Genomic DNA, 21,068 nt, shown 5'->3' with positions numbered 1-21,068 from the left:
TTTAAGTTATCTTGAATAAAACAGCAAATTATTTCATGAAGTACATGCAAAAGACCTAAACCGAAAGCGACCTGATCTGTTTTACAGAATAAGGAAGTTAGATTGCACATAACCCCTGTTGCAGCCTCAATGTGAAAATAATGATTTAATGAATTTCTAAATCAGTTCAGCAGTTAGGCTACATCAGTTTTTAAAGTTAGCCTCATGAACCTTTGTCCAGTTTGGTGGGCGAAATGACTTCCTCCTTAACATGTTCTGCTGAGTCTGAACCGTTTCATTTGATTCTCCTAATAAAAGCTTGTTTTCCTGACAGCTTGTTTAAAGAAAAATATCCTACATTTCTAATAGGCTATACATACACACATGTTAATATATATACAATAAAACTGTATATAATTTTCACATATATGTTAAATAATTTTAATTTTAGTACATTTTGCTATGCAAATAATATGATGTGCTCTGCTGTTAGACATCCAGTGGTGTTACAACAGTAATGAGGATTATCACCTGTCCACTCATTAATTGTGCCCAGACAACATTCTAATATACCAGATGATTGTTAAGGTTGAAGAAATAGCTTTAGGACTCTATGTTTAAAGGATTAGTTCACTTCAGAATTAAAATTTCCTGATAATTTACTCACCCCCATGTCATGTTTATGTCTTTCTTTCTTCAGTTGAAAAGAAATTATGGTTTTTGAGGAAAGCATTTTATAGTGGACTTCAACAGCTACCGGATTGAAGGTCCAAATTGCTGTTTCAGTGCAGCTTCAATGGGCTCTGCATGATCCCAGCCAATAAATAAGGGTCTTGTCTAGCAAAATGATTGGTCATTTTCTAAAAAAAAAAAAAAAAAATTAAAATTATACACTTTTAACCACAAATGCTCCTCTTGCAATGCACCATGCATTACATAATCACGTTGGAGAGGTCACACATGACATAGGCAAATAATCCATTCAAAATAAACAGGCACGAGCACAGTACTGCTACAATATGATGCATGCTCGATACGGCACGGTCAAAAGGTTTGTTTGACCTTCAGTTGCACCTCCTGTAACTCATCAGCACTTGGCTTAAATATACTTAAAATACTCATATGCCCTCTAATGTCACAAACAAAAATTACAGTTCAATAAAATGGCCCCAATAAACAGCTCAACAGTTTCTGATGGCTGCTCCATGTAAGGTGGTGTGGCTTGATGGTTACAGATCTTTAACTTAAAAGTAGACTGAATTGAACTGACAATATGTTTCTGCTGAACATAAAGGCTGGAGTATGCTGTACTTTCTGATGTTCTAATGGTTTTTTGTGGCCAGTGTGGTGTGTCTTTAAATAGGCCTGCATACATTTAACCACAAGTTTTAGAAACCCTGAATGTGTGAACCATATGCGGATGTCAGAGTGTAGCAACACATTAAGAGCACAAGCTCTCAAAGAAGTGCTCACATTTGAAGAAAAAAAAAATGTGTTTGCATTATAAAGAACAAAATAATCTGACAATTAGTTATTTGCAAAAATGCAAGTCTAGTTGCAAATCTGCAAACAAAACCTATTTGCAAATCTGCACACTGACTAGCATGTTAAAGTTTTACATCAGTGGTCAGAATGCTGAAAGGCCGAAGTGAAAACAAGTGCTGCACATTTAGTGTAGGACAGTGTCAGGTATTTCAGCTCTCAGTGGTTACATACTGAGGATAATTTCTAAATAAGCAAAATAATACTAAGCCATTTCTTTTGATTTACTTTCTCAGAAGCTGAAGTGTTGTAACAGTGAAAAACGGAACTAGTGTCTGACTGACTCACAAGGTCTTATTTAGACGTGAAGAGCGGCAGAGATACACATCAAACATATCGCTCAACACAAGAACTGAAATGCTGAGACCACTTCTTTTCACACTAGGTAATCACTTTTTAAATTTATACCATCAGTTTATCTATTATAATATTAAATGATATTGTTGCTGTTTGAAATGGTTAAATAATCATTAATAATAGTAAGAAGGAATTCCCATTTTGGCTTTTCATAATCCGTGAACTCTACATGGGGCACTGGTAGGAGTGTGCTCAGACATAACAAAGCAGCTTTTAATTAGATTACCAAAGAAAATGTAAGATGCCACTTACCCAATTGTTTTATTTTTTTACATAAAATCTTTGTGATAAATTCTATACTAATGAAACGCTCCATATGTTTTCTCTTTGACAGCCGTGGTTTTAAACAATTACCTGTTTACTGGTAAGTGATCCTCTCAGTATCTTAAACCTTACTGTTTATACTCTATTGTTGCTAAAGGAATGTCTTTATAGTAATTAAAAATCATGTTCCAAACATAAATTATTTTCTTCTGTGGAATACCATACGATAACGATACGATACCTTTGTGTGTGGAACATACTGAAATTACAGTCATTATCCACTGACTATACTACTGACCTCCAGTGACCTGCTGTCAGCACACAAATGAAGCATTCAAACTGGTTTTGTTTTTCAATCGAATCATTGAAAAGATCAGTCTCAAAAGACATAACATTTACAAATTCTACCTCTTACATGAACTCTCTAGCTGACATGCATTGGGTATTCACCTTGAATAAAGGCTCACTGGCAACAGTCCGGGACAGCATGCGACATCAATCCTGTGCTGTTGTTGGGAACTGTTAGGAAATGCCGATATTTCGATATCTCTACCATTAGTTGATAGTTTCCCACCATCATACTGTGGGCAGAGAAACCTCACGAGTATCTGACCAGAAGAAGGTCAACTGCCATTCAATGGAGATGGGGCCTAATTAAGACATTCGAAACCTAGCATTGCTAACTCCGGTTACCGGTTTCTCTCTCAGTTGTACTGGCATTGCTTCTCCTCTGGTCAAGAGGGACCCGGACAAGAGAAGCCCTTGACCACCCAAGGTAGCTTAAATTGTCCTGGCGGTGACAAGAGTCGGTCACATGAACTCTCATAAAAGCTGTATCATATGACTTCAGAAGACATAGAATATAGTGCACAAGACGAACAGGCTTTTATGTTACCTTTGTGGTGCTTGACAGCCTGTCTTCGTTCACTTCTAAATTTTTAAACACAATGGCCAGGAGATTTTTATTTTTGTGTTCCACAGAGGAAAGTATGTTATACATGTTTGGAATGAAATTAGGATGTGTGAATGATAACAGAATGTTCATTTTGAGCGAACCATCCCTTTAAAGCAAACAGCAGCTGTTTTGTTTGAGGATCACATACAAAAATAAAGATTGTCCTCTATATGTTTACAGGTGAGTTGACAATTTGCCTCATTTTCTTCACAGGTGGTCACGACATCCGACTGGTCAATGGTTTAGACAGGTGCTTTGGGACAGTTCAGGTCCAGAATAATGGCACATGGGTAACCGTGTGTGGTAACTCCTGGGACATTAATAAAGCTGCTTTGGTGTGCAGAGAGCTGGAATGTGGAAGAGCTGTTATTGCACATGGCCACACTCCTTCCGAGCCAGAGAGTGATCATGTAAGGCTGGACAGTTGTTTGGAAGATTTGTCATTCATCAAAACATGCCATTTTAAAAATGAAAGTGGTTGTCAAGATGCTAGAGTCGTGTGTTCAGGTATGAGAATTTCAGTTGTACTTTGATCAAAGTGTTTATTTGCAAGGATGCTTAAAACACCATGGGATTTTTCACTGTTTGTATCACCCCGCTCATCTGTGTTTGCACATTTCAGACACTGTCAGTCTGTATATTAGTGGTGAAGATTTTTCAGAATTTGTGTGATCGACACACGAAATCTGCCTGCAACTTTTGCGGCACCACACAAAACTCGCAATCACACAGATTATTATTGAAATGTCTGGATTTTGGCATCAAAATCGCAGATTAATGATAAATGTGACCATGCCTTGATATATTAGAGAGTTTAATCATTCATTCAACCAGTTTATTCAGCAGAAACATAATATGCCATTCTGAACATACCATAGTGAAGACTGTTGTTAATATACTAAAATCTCTCTTGCAGCTTCTTCAGTTGTTATCATTGTTGCTGTGGTAGCGGCTGTACTGCTCATTTTGTCTGCACTGCTGATTGTTGTCCTGGTAAAGAGGAGAAAAAAACAAAAGAAAATCCAAATATACTCCTGTTCACAAGGTGAGATGGTTTTACATTATGTTTTTTACCTGCAAATATTATTGCTTAAACATCTAACCATTACAGTAAAACACCTTTTTTTATGCACTTTGTATCTCAAGATGCAGTTAATGTGCTAGATGTGCTCCATAAACACCAAAATGAAGAGAATGCTGATGATGACTATGAGATTGTAGATATGGATTATGGAGATCATGAAGATGTCAACTCTGACTCTGACCAAGATTATGTAAATGTAGATCAGGATGACTCTGAACAGGACTATGTCAATGTAGAAACAGACGATTCAGAACAGGACTATGTCAATGTCAGCATTACAGAAAACAGAAGTATGCTGGACAATAACTATGAAGACATGAAAGTTGTTTTATGAAATGTATTATTGATTTTCAAAAGTAAAAAAGGACCCAGGACTTTTACACTTCCGAAGGATTTCAAGATTCATTTACCACACAAAACTGCACACACTGATAAAAATGGAGCCAGACGTCGCCACACAAGGAACAAGCACAGTTCGCAGTGAATTAATTCATTATATCTTATATCAAACAATGTTCCAGTTATGAATTATTCTTTGTAAATGTAGAGAACAATGACTCAGGGGACATTAATATTAAAGATTTAAATTGTTGCCTAAATATTAAAATACTGCATACTTACAAATCTCTGGAATTTTGTGAGTGCAGACTCACTATTCCTATTGCAAAGTTTGTCAGTTCTCTACTTCACTGAAAATGGTGGCACTATAGCAATTTAGCAATTGTGAATGGAGCAAGCAACAAGAACTTTGTTTAAAAAAAGTTTTTTGACAGATCCTCATGATGAGAATCTTTCTAAAGAAGAAATGTCAGAGAGAAAGAAAACAGTATAGCTGTCCATTTACATTGTGACACATTTACCCACTACCGATCTGCTGTGTGTCTTCCTCCCTCAACTGTTGCTAATACCCACTAATGAGTTACTGTTACTGTGTGCTGTCTGCCTTCTATCATGACTGCCCTTGTGTTAAATAAAGTTAATTAAGAATTAATTTTAAAAATGTAAACAGTCTAATATGCTTGTACTCTGCACAATGATGTTTCCTCTGAATATAGCTGTCATGTTTTACTAAATGACTGCAAATACAGTGCAAGTTCAGTTTTTAGTTCCGTGTTCTATACAAGGAAATGCTGAACATGCTGGCAACATGTTTCACACTTACAGACTCTGTGTGTCCAAAAGGACACTTCCTCAAATTTGCTTCACAGCTTTATCAGTGCGTTAACTTGTTTTGCTGAGAACAGAGATATTTTCTGCATCCTGCAAAATCACAGTGGTTGGGAAATCATACTGAATCCTCCATTTTGAAGTACTGCATTTCTGACATGGTTTCTCTATATTCCCCAGAGTAATTATGTAGCCTAAACAGCTCATTTAACTTCTTTGCAGAGATTATTTAATATTTCGAATATGCAGACGTGCCTTTTCTCTTTATTTTATATATTTTAAAGAAAAATAAACACTCAATTTTTTGCATAAAACATTGGTTTTATCGCATTCGCTGTCAATGAAAAACATGCATTTCACCACCATCATGGTGTAGTAACAGCATCTACCAGCAGGGGGTTCATTCCAACCAACCAATTTCTGACCCCCAGATGAAATCAGAGAGTCAGACAATCATTTAAAAAGCCAATATTATTCACATTTATCTCACTTATTTATCTTACTGCTCAGTCCAGTTCTGTTTTTCCTCCACCTTCCATTATATCCTGCCTTTATATCTCAAATTATGGGTGGATCAAAATGTCTTAAAAATGAATACTGAGAAAACAGAAGTCCTGTTAGTAGGCCCTAAATCCCTTCTCCCAACATGACTTCTCCATTCATATTGATGGAGTTATAGTGTATCCATCACCTAATATATGCAATCTCTATTTGATTCTAAATTATAATTTGAACCCCATCAATCAGCTTGTTAAGTCTTGTTTTTTCATCTTCGTAATATTGCCCGTATATGGCCTTCATTAAATCTTGAAGATGCTGAAACGGTTGTCCATGCTTTTATATCTTCACGTCTGGACTATTGTAACTCTTTGTTTTACGGCCTACCCACTAAAGCCCTTAATCACTTGCAACTAATTCAAAACTAAGCTGCTCGTGCCTTTACATTTAACAAAAATAAGCTGACATCACTCACATCCTACAGCAGCACTGGCTCCCAATCACATGCAGTTTATACTTGTCCTATTTTTCAAGGTACTTCATGATGTCCCTGCCCATACTCTGAGACTGAGTTCTGAGAATTAGCTTGCAGTACCCAAGCTCAAACTGTTAGTGGTATAGGGCATTTAGCTTTTTAGCTCATAAGCTTTGGAATAAAATCCTACAAAACCTTCACACTGTCTCCTCACAAAACTGATCTCAAAACTCATTTAAATTATGTTTTGTTAACTGATTGTTTACTTTCAGTTTCAGGTCTATGCTTACTTTGGTTATTAGCATGTTATTTCACGAGTTCATACTTTCAAATAAGTCAAATAAAATAAATGGTATACATATTTGGCGTGCTGTCGGGGGAGAGGGCTCCGAGCTCGGTATTTGGCCCAAACACAGAGTACTCACCCCCCTATTTAAGTTAGGAAGTAACCAAGTGAGTGTGAGGAGACGGGGTGGTGGAGGGATGCTGAAAACTGTCGAGGATTCATGGTTGAGTTGACTGTGGTTATATATATACCTGTACTCATTCTGATTGGGTAGATATGTTGATTATGACTGATTGTTGACAGCTGGTTGAGATGATGTGACAACTGGATAGCTTATTTGATGTTGTTCCTCCCAATACGTTAATAAAACATAATATAATCACTGTCTGTTTGCCTTCTTGTTGTTGTATCCTGATTGTATATTTGTATCTATCAACATTACGTAAAGTGTCCTCGGGTTCTTGAAAGGTGCTATAAATAAAACATATTATTATTTAGCACTAAGCAGGTGTAAATTTTGGACTTTTGATCATGTATTTCACAAAAGGTCATTTTAAACATAATGTATGTTATTCCAAATCAACATATTTGTGCCCACAAAAATATTATTAGTTAAAAAAAAAAAACACTGATATAAACACTGTTTTATTCACACACTCAAACACAATAAAACATTTGATTGTGGTGTAATTTGCTTAGTTTAGGTGTACAGTCTTCAGGTCAGTGAAAAACAGATTGATGGACAGATCTTGACAGAAATTGATGAAGCTCATAATAACTGTGAGATCTTGAGATCTCATGAGCCAGTAAGTTACCTCTTAAATTCATAGGAATGCTTTGCCATCCTTGTAATTTTGCTTTTGTATGGCTTTAAAATCAGATAGTAATCAGATTAACAGCTTAGTTTATAATAGTGTGTGATAAATGAGTTCAAGAAATCTAGGTAATCTTAGGTAAAATAACTATTGTTCAGCTTGTCATATCATTGTGAATATCTGTTTGGTATGCAGTTCTTGTCTTAAAAAGCAAAATTGATGAAAAGACATTTTCGGAATAGGCTGTTTTTTTTTTGTTGTTGTTGTTTTGTTTTTTTTTGTTGTTTTTTTTTTTCTTTCTATGGTCAAAAGGGGAAGTGACAGCAGTTTTGGTTTTGTATGTCTTGAAAGAAACAGAGATATAGCCTCCATACACTCTTAAGTGCATTTTGAAACAACACAAGGATGCCAAGACCTTCTCTTCTCACTTTGATACTGGGTAAATTCAATTTTCAGTCTTTGCATTTCTCATTTTTAATTACAGATGGAGTTTAAAGATTGCAATTTCATGTCACAATATTAATATTACAACAATATTTCATCCTTTAAACAGTTTAGTTAAAGTTTATTATCTGTGTAAGATGGTAGGATTATCATATTTCTCCTGCACATTTGAGTAAAGTATGCTTATCAGTCATCTTTTAGGTTTTCTCAGAGCCTTTGCCACTTGTTCTTTCTGAAATTAAACTGAAATTAGTGGCTTATGCGCTTTTTTTTTTTTTTTTTTTTTGAAGTTGTAAATAAAACAATGTATGTTTGACAAGAAAAAAATATTTCAGTCTTTCTACTTTAAAAGTTACTTTCTTTGTCATTTTTTTTTTATTAAATAAATTTGATTTTGAATGTTCAAATGATATAACAGAAATATAACAATATATTTATTTTGTTTGTATGTGAATGCCACCATTATTTTAACACACCAGAATTTATTTTATTTTATTTTAAAAAAAGGGGGGCTCATTAAGAGGAAGAACTTGCATGATAATGGCCTTTTCCTGTCAGTCACAGCCCAGTTCTGCTATGGCACGGAATAATTCAGTGTTTACTGTATATTTACATCGACAACATTCTAACATATTTTATCAGTTAATATGCAACAAAGTTTTTATTTAAATGATTATTTATCATTATAGGAGTGAATTCAGGTTATTTAGGACATTTTTTGCCACTGAGATGATTGGGAAAAAGTGTCCTAATTAACCTGAATTGTTCATAAATAATCAATCATAAAATCTAGTTAAAAGCCTACAATGTTTTTAAATGTCTCTGTTTTTCATCTCAACAGCCAGTGCTCTGACTTCTGTAACTGGTAAGTAACAGACTGTTATTCACACTTTTAAAGGTGCCCTAGAACGTTCTTTCACAAGATGTAATATAAGTCTAAGGTGTCTCCTGAATGTGTCTGTGAAGTTTCAGCTCAAAATACCCCATAGATTTTTTTAATTAATTTTTTTTAACTGCCTATTTTGGGGCATCATTAACTATGCACCGATTCAGGCTGCAGCCCCTTTAAATCTCGCGCTCCCCACATTTAGCTTTTAACCAAATTTAATAGTAACATTAAGAAAACAGTAAGAAAATGTACAAATATCAGTAAAATATCATGTTATCATGGATCATGTCAGTTATTATTGCTCCATCTGCTATTTTTCGCTATTGTTCTTGCTTGCTTACCTAGTCTGATGATTCAGCTGTGCAGATCCAGACGTTAATACTGGCTGCCCTTGTGTAATGCCTTAAACATGAGCTGGCATATGCAAATATTGGGGGCATACATATTAATGATCCCGACTGTTACGTAACAGTCGGTGTTATGTTATGTTGAGGTCTTTTAAACAAATGAGATTTATATAGAAGGAGGAAACAATGGAGTTTGAGACTCACTGCATGTCATTTCCATGTACTGAACTCTTGTTATTCAACTACTGATGCCGAGGTAAATTAAATTTTTGATTCTAGGGCACCTTTAAATCTCACCTTATTCTAGTTACATGAGATGACTGACAGTTTCTGTAATTTTGCAAGTTTAGCATGTTGTAAGATGTGAGTTCATTTATAATACAGATATTAAATTTTTTAGGTGGATATAGTATCAGGCTGGTGAATGGTAATAATGACTGCTCTGGGAGAGTTGAGATCCATCATAATGGTCAGTGGGGAACAGTGTGTGATGATGACTGGGACAATAAAGATGCTGTTGTGGTGTGCAGACAGTTGGGATGTGGAGGAGCTGTTAGTGCAACCTCCAGTGCCAGTTTTGGCCAGGGAAGTGGTCCGATCTGGTTGGATGATGTGAGATGTGCAGGAAGTGAATTATCCCTCACACAGTGCTCACAAAATCCTATTGGAAGCCATAACTGTGGTCACGGTGAAGATGCAGGTGTCGTCTGCTCACAGGGTAAAAGTATACATGTTTCTCCAGATCCAAGATGGCATTGTATATTTGCTGTTTTGCTTGTGAGGAAAAGATACCAAAGAGATTAAAAACAACATAAACCTACAGTGTTTGGCCCCAAATAATAATTATATATATTTAAAAAAGCAAAGGGGCTCTGCACATTAGGTGCTTGGCTCCAAACTATGTCAAACATATAATACACAAATATTTACAACATAGTTTTTAATCACATTGTACTTACATTTTTAAGACAAGCTACCAGGCATAAGATTGGTCGGTGGATCTGATTCCTGCTGTGGAAGAATGGAGATCCTTCATAATGGTCAGTGGGGAACCGTGTGTGATGATAGCTGGGACATGAATGATGCTGCTGTGGTGTGCAGACAGTTACAGTGTGGATCAGCCATCAGTGCACCTCAAAGTGCTGCCTTTGGTCAAGGCAGTGGATCGATCTGGCTGGATGATGTCGGATGCTCAGGAGGTGAAGGAAAACTCACACAATGTTCACACAGTGGACTAGGAAAACATGACTGTAATCATGGTGAAGATGCTGGTGTTGTTTGTTCAGGTAAGTCAAATCTTTTGCATCCTGACATTATGTGAGAAATGAGCAATAGAAATACATTAAGCTTCATTTATTTCATCACATCTTAACAAGTAATTTTAAATAGATGCATATTTCTTTACTTTAGCAGGTGACCTGCAGAAGCCCACTCTTTCCCTGATCTCCACACATGCAGCTGTTTCTCCTGGAGAAAACATTCAGTTCAGATGCACAACACCTAAATCAAGATGCAATGCTGATGCTGAATTCCACCTCTTCATAAATGGATCATCTATATTATCCTCCCAGAAACATGTATCTGGTGTGACTTTCAACCTTGTTAATGTAGGCGTCTCACATCAGGGCAGCTACAGCTGTAATTACTCCTACAAAAACAGCATTATAAAGTCACCTTGGAGTGACACTGTTAAAATCACTGTGGGTGAGTGTTTGATCTCAGCTCATTATCTACATCATATCAATACATTTGTTAAATTAGTTTGATTAGATGAAAGTGAATTCATTCTGTATTGATGTCTTATGTTTTGTTTGTGCTGCTGATTTGAAAAATGGCTGTGAATTATATTTGAAGATGCAGCTCTTGAAGACATTTTTTTTTTTAAAGCTATCCGTATTTAATGCTTGAGGCTCTGTAAGTATATAAATAATCTATTCTTGTTTTCTAGTGCACTTGCAGCAGCCCAACATTCCCCGCATTGCTCCTGATGGACAGTTTGATGTTGGGCCTCAGGGGTCAGTGATCACCAGGGGTCACAGTTTCACTATCATCTGTTCCACTGAATCTCAGTATCCTGGAGGCTCCTTCCACCTGTTTAGAGAAGCAAATATCACCAAGAGTCAGTCAGTTGTCGATCTCTCTGCCTCCTTCTTCTTTCCTGAGGCAGATTATTCACACGAGGGAAACTACAGCTGTGTTTATGAAGTCATTTTGTCCTCACGCTCCTTCCGTTCATCTGCCTCTGAACTGCTGGTCATCACTATCACAGGTACTGATGTCTTTTTTGTGTTTGTGCTGCTGATTTGCAAAATGGCTGTGAATTAAATATCGATCCCGAAAAGATGCAGTTCTTGAGGTCATTTTTACTTAAAGCTGTTTGAATTTAATGCTTGAATTTAATAATTTAACTATAAATGAAAATATTAATTTAATTCTAAAAGTAGCCTAATCATCATCATCATCATCATTCAGATCATCGCAGAGGGGGGCTATTTGCATGTGTTTTCTTCATTTGCAGCGTGTTGAGCTCTCTTGGCCACCGTAAAAAAAAGGAGGATGATTGTTACCTTGGGTGCTTCTCAATTCTTATTTGTGCATTCTTGTTTTCTTTCCTCGCTTCCTTTCCCCGCATCTTAGCTCCACCCATTCAGGATGCGAGGGAAGGACACAAGAAAAGACGCGAGGATGGAGGAATTGAATCAAGTGAAATGATATATCCTCACTCCCTTTAGCGTCACTTCAAAGCGTCATCAGCTGCACTCGAGGGATCTACCCATATGTTGTTAAAGTTATTAATACATATTAATAAAGCAATATGCCCCTTTGAAATATGTGAGATGTAAAGTTTATTTAAACTGCAAAAGTAAAGCATACATTTAAATTACTGTGACAGATATGAATGGGGAGGAGAATTGATACGTGCGTCAGGTTTTTCGACGAGAAAGACTTCCGCAAAGGATGCACCTGTGTATCCTCGCTCAAAACTCCTCAGGAAGATGGCTGAGCTCGATCGGTTTCTGGGTCATAGGATGGAGTACAGAGGAGTAAGGAAATGAGAAGGGATATTAAGAAGCACCCCATGTTCCCCATTAAACCAGAAGCTGGCTTATAAAGTTTGTAGAATCCTTAAGACCTTTCCATAAATCAACCATGCATATTGGTGCTTCTCAATATCCCTCCTCGTTTCCTCGCTCCTCTGTCCTCCATCCTATGACCCAGAAACCGATCAAGCTCAGCCATCTTGAAGGACATCTCAATTCTCTAATTGCACCACAAGGAGGTGAGGAACGAGGAACGGGGAGTGAGGAGGCTTCCCAAGGAGTTATGAGCGAGGATACACAGGTGCATCCTTTGCGGAAGATCCCTCGAGTGCATCCGAAAACTGGAAAATGCTGTCTTCTGAGCACACATTTCAAGGTAGGAAGACATCAAGGCACATCCGAATTCAATGTTAGCTTCACTTCCTGTTTCCTGAGATACCTTCATCTGATCGATTTTTGAAGGCAGCATAGATGTGTCCTTAGCTGCCTTTGATATCCCATAATCCTGTGCTTTCCATTCTGTGACAGTTGAGCTAGAAAAATAAAGATGGTGTCCGAAAGGTGCATTTGCAGGCGAGTTTGTGAGTAAACATTTCCACTTTTGATGTAATTTCTAACAAGATATTACTACTGTAGCAATTAAATATTTGTTTAGTTCTCACCAAAGCTCTGTCTATTTTGCTGTAGATCATTAAACTCTTATGCTGCCTCAGAATTAAGTCTGTCTGAAATCCATTTCACGAGGTTCCTTCATGCACAAACGTTGCCTTACAAGTCATTGCTTGATAAGGCAGCGATGCAGCAAGTCAAATACCTAGGTTTTCGGATGCAGCCCTTATTTCACTTGATTCAATTCCTCCGTCCTCGCTTTTTTTCCTAAGGAAAAAAAGCGCGGAAAGGAAACGAGGATGCAAATAAGAATTGAGAAGCACCCAAGGTATACCAAAGCCACTGGAAGGCAAGCTTGCAACGTTTAGCCAAAAAAACGTAACGGCTAATGCTAACACCCCACCCCCAGCGGTACGCAGAGAAGGAAACCAGAGGCCGTTTTTTAAATGGATGTCAATGGATGAGAGGCTTCACTATGCTGATTAAACAGCTTTTGTGGGGAAATAGCTAATCATTTAATTAATGGACAGCCTGTTCGCTAATCTTCAGCATGTTTTACACTAAACAATACTTTCTTTGGGAACTATATGTAGATTTTAGCTTGATAAAAATTTATTTTTTCAAGAGAAGGCAGACTAGGGAATGTTGCGACTGATGTCATATGCCATTACATGATAATATGATCTCTGGGTATACACGCCGTATATCTGCTGCACTCAGAGAACACGCTGTAAAAAAAAATAAAGTCCTCCACCACACCCTATTACATTTAACAAATTCACATCATATACATATTCAAACATACAAATAATAATAATAAAATAACTTAAAGAACACAAATAATAAAACATCATAATCAAAACACATCTGAGTTTGTTCTACCTGAGATTCTGTAACTATATAAATGTGTTCTTGTTTTCTAGTGCACTTGCAGCAGCCCAGCATTCCCCGCATTGCTCCTGATGGACAGTTTGATGTTGGGCCTCAGGGGTCAGTGATCACCAGGGGTCACAGTTTCACTATCATCTGTTCCACTCAATCCCAGTATACTGGAGGCTCCTTCCACCTGTTTAGAGAAGCAAATATCACCAGAAATCAGTCAGCTTTCAATCTCTCTGCCTCATTCTTCTTTACTGAGGCAGATTATTCACACGAGGGAAACTACAGCTGTGTTTATGAAGTCATTTTGTCCTCACGCTCCTTCCGTTCACCTGCCTCTGAACTGCTGGTCATCACTATCAAAGGTATTGATGTGTAAGAGTCTAAAACAAGCTGGACTGATAATAATGAAAGTTTAACTCAAAACCGTGTGTCTGTCTCAGCCTCCCTGCTTCCTGTCATTGGTGCTGCGGTGTCAGCTGTGCTGCTCTTATTGTCTGTCCTCATAATCATCCTCCTGGTCAAGAGAAGACAAAAACAAAAGAATAAGGAAACTCAATTGAAGTGCTCGTTTAAAAAAGGTAATGTAGCATTTCATAAAAACTATTAGATGTTTTATTTTCATCAACACTATTTTTTATTATCAATTCCTTTAATAATAACTGTATCTCCCTTCATCTCTATGCAATGTCTCTAGGTCCAGCTAATATGTATGCAGGTACATCCTATGACAACAAAAATGAGGATGATGATGAGGCTGATTATGAAAATGTAGACTCTAATGATAAAAACATGGATCATGATGACTCTGAAGAGGACTATATCAATGTGGACGCGGATGTCTCTGAAGAGGACTATGTCAATGTGGATGAGGATGACTCTGAAGAGGACTATATCAATGTGGATGAGGATGTCTCTGAAGAGGACTATATCAATGTGGATGTTACAGAGAATAAAAGTGTGGTACACAAATATGATGATAACATTTATGAATAGGCCTATTGAGTGAACCCAAAATGCGTTAATTAATGAGGCTCCAAATTGAGCATACTGCAAAATATTTTATGTTGCAATTTTAAATTTTGCTTTTTTTTTGCTGTATAAAGTTTGGGCTAAGAAGTGTAACCAACCTCCATGTAGCTAAACATTACATATTTTTCTATCATAAACCATTTCAGTATCCAGATTTTAAAAATACAGCTTATCATTTTCGTAAGTCATGTAGTGTAATTCGTAATTGAACATGACGATACAAAAACATTGACAGAGCTGTTTTCAGAAAAGTTTAAGAATGAATGTGTGCATGTTGTAAATAAATTTAATGAACATGGTTAGCTGGCTTTCTTTGATGCCTTTCAAAAAATTAAAATAATTTGCAAATACTTAAAATGCATTACTTCACAATAATTGTTTTTTCTTTTCTTTTTTCTTAAATCTTTTACATTTTTTAATTCCTTTAATTAAAAGGACAATTACACAACTACAATTTTTTTAATGAGTTTTTAGGTTATACCTGTGACAGTTCTGTTCAGTTAATTTCTTTTTCATGGACTTTTAGTTTGTTACCTTCAGTCACATGTGCTTCCTTTGTCTAGTTTCCTGCCACAATCTGTCACCGCATGGACACTATCCCAATTATCACAGCTGTTTGTCATATGAGTTAATTATCAGTGTATTTAGTTCCCTGGTTTCTGTTCATTGTTGTCGGAAGACTAAAGACTGCCTTCTATTCTTCATCTTCGTGTTTGTGTGAGTTATGCCAGTTATGCCAGTTATACCAGTTATACCAGTTATGCCAACTACTCGGACAACTGCTTATGCTTGGTCCTATACGCAGGCCTGAACACTGCCCCCAAGCTGCAGCTGTCCGGGGAGGAACCTCGAGGGAGCTTTGCTGATTATGTGGAGTGGGTGCTAGTATCCTGTGGATCTGCACTAACCGTCGGACCAGCGGACAATTATACCAGCCCCACTCCTAGCCCAGTGCCCACCCAGAGACGATCCCGCTGCGAAGAGCGACAGTGAGCCCACCGCAGACCAAGAGCCTGTCTTCGCCACGATGTTTGAGCCCGCGCCTAGAGGAGCAATCGAGCAGGACATCACCCCAGAGCCTGAGCTAGCCGTGTCTGACCAGGTGTGCAAGTCAGCTGTACCATCCATCACCGTGGAGTACGAGGGGTTGGAAGCTAGTCCCGGCTGAATTTAATGGACTGTATAATGTTTGGAGAGTTTGATCCCTTACTTCCTTTGGTCTTGCCTGAATTTGAATCATCATCATCATCATCATCATCATCTGACCTGCTGACCCCACCCTACCTCCCTCTCCCACCACCTCTCCAAACCACTACTAATAACTTTATCTGTTTCCCGCCACAATCTGTCACCATGGACACTATCCCAATAATCAATTGTTTGTCATATGAGTTAATTATCTGTGTATTTATTTCCCTGGTTTCTGTTCATTGTTGTCGGGTCTCGTCTATGTTCGGATATGTGTTATATTCTTATCTGTCTGTGGATTTATTAAAGACTTCCTTGTATTCTTCATCTTCGTGTTTGCATGAGTTATACCAGCACAATCCCTGACAATACCAATAATTTTAGGTGGGTGATATGACCAAAATCTAAAGGATGTCACATCATTTGATGGAAATGAAAATTATCAACCTACAGAATTGTAAGACACCCTGAAAATCAAAGTGAAAAAATAGTGCAGCAGGCTAGTCCATTTTGCTGAAATTTCATTGCAGCAACTCAAATGGTACTCAGTAGTTTGTATGGCCCCCACGTGCTTGTATGCATGCCTGACAACATCTGCTCCTAATGAGATGATGGATGTGTCCTGGGGTATTTCCTCTCAGATCTGGACCAGGGCATCACTGAGCTTCTGGACAGCTTGAGGTGCAACCTGGTGGCGTTGCATGGACCGAAACATAATGTCCCAGAGGTGTTATATTGGATTTAGGTCAGGTGAGCTTGTGGGCCATTCAACGGTATCAATTCCTTCATCCTCCAGGAACTGCCTGCATACTCTCGCTACATGAGGCCGGGCATTGTCATGCACCAGGAGGAACCCAGGACCCACTGCACCAGCGTAGGGTCTGACAATGGGTCCAAAGATTTCATCCCGATACCTAATAGCAGTCAAGGTGCCATTGTCTAGCCTGTAGAGGTCTGAGTGTCCCTCCATGTATATGCCTCCCCAGACCATCACTGACCCACCACCAACCCAGTCAGGCTGAACAATGTTACAGGCAGCATTATGTCCTCCACAGGTTCTCCAGACCCTTTCACGTCTGTCATATGTGCTCAGAGTGAACCTGCTCTCATCTGTGAAAAGCAATTCTGGTGTTCAATGGTAAATGCCAATTGAGCTCCACAGTGCCGGGCAGTGAGCACAGGGCCCACATGAAGTCTGTTTCTGATTGTTTGGTCAGAGACATTCACACCAGTGGCCTGATGAAGGTCATTTTGTAGGGCTCTGGCAGTGCTCATCCTGTTCCTCCTTGCACAAAGGAGCAGATATTGGTCCAGCTGATGGGTTAAGGACCTTCTACGGCCCTGTCCAGCTTTCCTAGAGTAACTGCCTGTCTCCTGGAATCTCCTCCATGCTCTTGAGACTGTGCTGGGAGACACAGCAAACCTTCTGGCAATGGCACACATTGATTTGCCATCCTGGAGGAGTTGGAACACCTGTGAAACCTCTGTAGGGTCCAGGTATCGCCTCATGCTAAAGGTAGTGACACTGACCCTAGCCAAATGCAAAACTAGTGAAAAACATTCAGAAAAGATGAGTAGGGGAAAAAATGTCAGTGACCTCCACCTGTAAAACCATTCCTGTTTTGTGTGCATATTCAAAGTGATGATGCAAGCTGCCTAAAAAAACCATTGAACATAGAGACCAAATGCACTCTGTAGAGCAGTTTGTCCGTTTAGGGTTACTGTAGTCTCAGCCTCAGATGTCATGGACCATTGGCTAAACGTCTGATGCGGCACACATATCTGGAAACACTTCAGGAGTTTCGAAGTCGTCATCTAGTTGGTTGAATTATACAGGATGTCAAGGAGACGTGTGTCGTGTTCTTTAATGGTCCACCTGGAAACAAATGCCGTGACGCTAAACCCCCTAGAACACAGTTGTGTTTACAAGCACTTACCAGGATAAACTAAACGCTGGATTTTCAAAAGTTTGGATTTTTGCAGCTCCATTGTTGCAGTAAAGTTGCACAACTTTCTTGAATATATAATTTATTAGATGCACACCGTTCTGTTATTGCAGGGACATTGACTTTACATTTTCATTCCCCTAAACATGACACGGAACAAAACAAACTGTGATTGGTTGCGTTACATGTCAGTCAAACGTCCACTTGGGTGGTCCATGGCCAATGAAAGCTGCGATAGAGTCCACACCTTCTGCCGTCAGTCTGAAGGTCTGGCTACATGAGACTAGGGTTACTGTAGAAACATGCAAAATGACAACTTGACGTGGAGGGGGACCCACGGTATATGTAGATAGAAATGGCTCTTTCTAATACAAAATGTTTCATTATATAAAGTCTTTATACACCAGTCAAAACATGTATATTATATTGCATTTCTGTCGATAGATCCTCCTAAATTTTAAACATTGCACCTTTAAAGGAGCTCGTCAGTCCGTCGGGCCATCTGATCATTCTGGGGTGCGTTTCCCGAAAACATCGTTAGCTAACTATGGTCGTAAGTCCCATTGAACTCTAATTGTAATTCAGGACCCCTGCACTTTTGATAAGGGCTGCTTCAATCAGTCACAATATATCATCTTTTAGCTTAGGATATTTTCTTTCAAATGAGACCATTTTCACGTTTCTGTGAGCTTTCGTTCGTAAATAATCAACTGTTTTGTCGCAGATGTGAAGAAGAGGAAATCACAGCGTGCTAACGGTTTAGGACAGGACGATGGCATATAAATCATGCCTGAACTTTAGCGTTTGTCAATCAAGTCAAACCGTCCATTTAGAAACCGAGAAATTTGACACTTTAAGGTAAGGAGGCTGATCTCTCAGGTTGACGTGCGAGCTGGCTTGACTGAAGTTTTCGTTTGTAGTTTATTTCGATTTGTAGTTTATGGACTGTTTTGATTACGGTTATTACATATAGAAAGTTAAAAGCATTGCCGAAAGTTTTTGCCTCGACCGGAGACACAGTGGGTAGGACGCATGAGAGGAGACCTGCGCATTTAATTGGTGTATGCTTTAATACTGCATTTACAAAGCTTATCAGTGGCATGCACTTTGTTTGCCCTTTGCAGTCGCATCGCAGTGCCCCCGCGTTCCCATTTCTCTTGATGTGAACCATGAGCTCCAGTCCATTACAATTTAGGGCCTTGTGCCCGGTTGCATAAAGCACCTTAAGTTTTTCCCTTAAGTATGACACTTAAGGCGTGATTTCCCCTTAACTAAGGGAATGACTTAAGGGAAAAAAAAAAAAGAAAGAAAAAGAAAACCAAATATGAAAGAGACGAGAAACTCAAATTGATTGTTTACTCAAAATTGAGATTCCTGCCGTCATTCACTCACCCTGACACCCTCATGTCGTTCCAAACCCATAAGACTTTCATTCATCTTTGGATAACAAATACGTTAAAGATATTTTTAATATTCTCTCATCATTTATGTCCATTTATTGAAAGACATCCATATGATTACGGCTGTGTCGGAAGCTCAAATGTGCGCGCAAGAACCAATGAGGTTTGTTTTTGCGTGTGATGCAAGCACGTTTGCGCTTCCGTTGACCATATAAGATATGTTATAAGATACGTTATATTTCATCAATGTTTATGTGAATAAACCGCTAAAGTACAATTTGTCTATCATATAAAGCGGCCGATCGTGGCACGTTATACGACTTGGATTGAACCTGCTCACTCTGTGTAACACTTAAGGTGAAGTTTTACGAACCTTACGATTTACTTAGGGAAATGAAGGTTAAGGGGCTTTATGCAACACTTACGCATTACTTAAGTGAAAAATATATACTTAAGGGAAATTCTTAAGGGTTTATGACGTTTCGCCTAAAGAAACCCTTAAGTAACACTTAACGGTTATTTTCTGCAACAGCCTTAAGTTTAAGGGAAACATAAGGGCGATCTTAAGGGAAAATTACACTTAAGGTGCTTTATGCAACCGGGCACAGGTATACTTCATTTCCCACATTCTGCTCAGTCTCCTTTCAAAGAAACTCCTTTGCCCATGAGCGCGGAAAGACACGTTCGATATGCACACGTGCACCGTCCGTGTCTCCTGCGCCCCTGATAGTTCGCTTTGGGAAACGCACCCCTGATTGGCTGTTCAGCTACTGCCACCTGCTAGTATGGAAAGGTATTTCATCTTACGCAGGCGCAGAACGGATGAGCTACTTGGCCGTCAGCTGTCGAGCATCGGTTTGGTGTGTCTAGGCAACTTTGGACCCAGATGCTGCTGACATGAACCAATCCTGCAGTCTGCTTTCGTCACCACTAGTTCATCTGTGTCGGTTTGGTGTGTTCCTGCCTTTAGGGATCAGGGTTGGGTGTAGGCAATCGTTATTGAAATGGCCAATTTAATGGTTAGAAAAGTCTCCAGGGCGGGATTTCGGCTGTGGTTTGGGAAAAAAATCACGCTAATGAAAAATGCAGATTTAATGTTTTTATTTGTCATCATCATGTGTCTAATGCTGTAAAACCCAAAACCCTTTTGCTCGTTTTATATTATGAAAAATCCTCCACTGTAACACACTGTACTGTCACCAAATCCAGCTGCTCTGCTGGTTGGACTGGAACACTTAGTTTGATTTTTTTTTTTTAAATGCATAACTTTTATGATTATTTATTAGACTATAAAAAAAAATCAATAACTTCACTGTTATTAGTAAAAATATTAAATAAATTGTAATGCCATCTAATTCAGTAAGAAATTATCATGCAAAAGCTGTTGTATGTAAGTATACCAACATCCTTTGTGTAAAGAAGGTCTTTATGTGCCAAACTAAGTGTTGTAGAACCTAGAGCAGTGATGTATAAACTGAATTTGGTGACAGTACAGTTTGTTACAATGAAGTTATTTAATTTTTTTCCATAATATAAAAATGAGTAAAAGGGTTTTTGGGTTTTGCACTTTTCAGACGGTCCCTTCAGACTTGTCTATCCGCCGCCTGCTCATTTGAGGAAAATTGGGGTGTTGTAGCTCGTTGTCGGTTACTATGATGTATTTGTGTTTTAACAACGCTAACTCACGAGTTATTGATCCGTGAAGTTCGAATCTGTGAATATTGACAACTTTACTGAACTGCTTGACATAAGCACTGACTGCATTTCTTTATATTTGAGTCCAACAAGTTCAAACTCTTAAGAGCTGCGCATTATTTGTGTGCATTATTAACTTATGTTACTAACTGAAACTTCCAGCCAGCCGGGTATTA

General features: G+C 38.4%; 2 protein-coding genes across 5 annotated transcripts; both read left to right on the top strand.

Annotated features, from left to right (window-relative positions):
• Nucleotides 1–1,823: 1,823 nt before the first annotated feature.
• On the top strand, nt 1,824–6,967 carry LOC137017644 (scavenger receptor cysteine-rich type 1 protein M130). Its single transcript, XM_067382089.1, has 5 exons — nt 1,824–1,906; nt 2,213–2,242; nt 3,311–3,604; nt 4,014–4,142; nt 4,244–6,967. Exons 1-5 carry the CDS (start codon nt 1,879–1,881, stop codon nt 4,513–4,515), a joined length of 753 nt encoding a protein of 250 aa, XP_067238190.1. The 5' UTR covers nt 1,824–1,878; the 3' UTR covers nt 4,516–6,967.
• A 772-nt stretch (nt 6,968–7,739) lies between these two features.
• On the top strand, nt 7,740–16,138 carry LOC137017639 (uncharacterized). 4 transcript variants are annotated; one of them, XR_010894624.1, is made up of 10 exons: nt 7,740–7,861; nt 8,708–8,731; nt 9,503–9,820; nt 10,071–10,388; nt 10,513–10,806; nt 11,051–11,371; nt 13,676–13,996; nt 14,075–14,212; nt 14,329–15,380; nt 15,469–16,130. XR_010894624.1 is itself a non-coding variant. In XM_067382077.1 (9 exons), exons 1-9 carry the CDS (start codon nt 7,828–7,830, stop codon nt 14,625–14,627), a joined length of 1,977 nt encoding a protein of 658 aa, XP_067238178.1. In that variant the 5' UTR covers nt 7,740–7,827; the 3' UTR covers nt 14,628–16,138. The 4 variants fall into 4 exon arrangements, 3 of the variants coding, with proteins under 3 accessions (XP_067238178.1, XP_067238177.1, XP_067238176.1); XM_067382077.1 differs by having other exon boundaries at nt 10,071–10,301; nt 10,516–10,806; nt 14,329–16,138; XM_067382076.1 differs by having other exon boundaries at nt 10,516–10,806; nt 14,329–16,137.
• The last annotated feature ends 4,930 nt before the right edge of the window (nt 16,139–21,068 follow it).

Source organism: Chanodichthys erythropterus, chromosome 3 (genome assembly GCF_024489055.1).
Source record: "Chanodichthys erythropterus isolate Z2021 chromosome 3, ASM2448905v1, whole genome shotgun sequence".
Classification (NCBI taxonomy): Eukaryota; Metazoa; Chordata; class Actinopteri; order Cypriniformes; family Xenocyprididae; genus Chanodichthys; species Chanodichthys erythropterus.
This window is presented reverse-complemented; position numbering and strand designations above follow the sequence as displayed.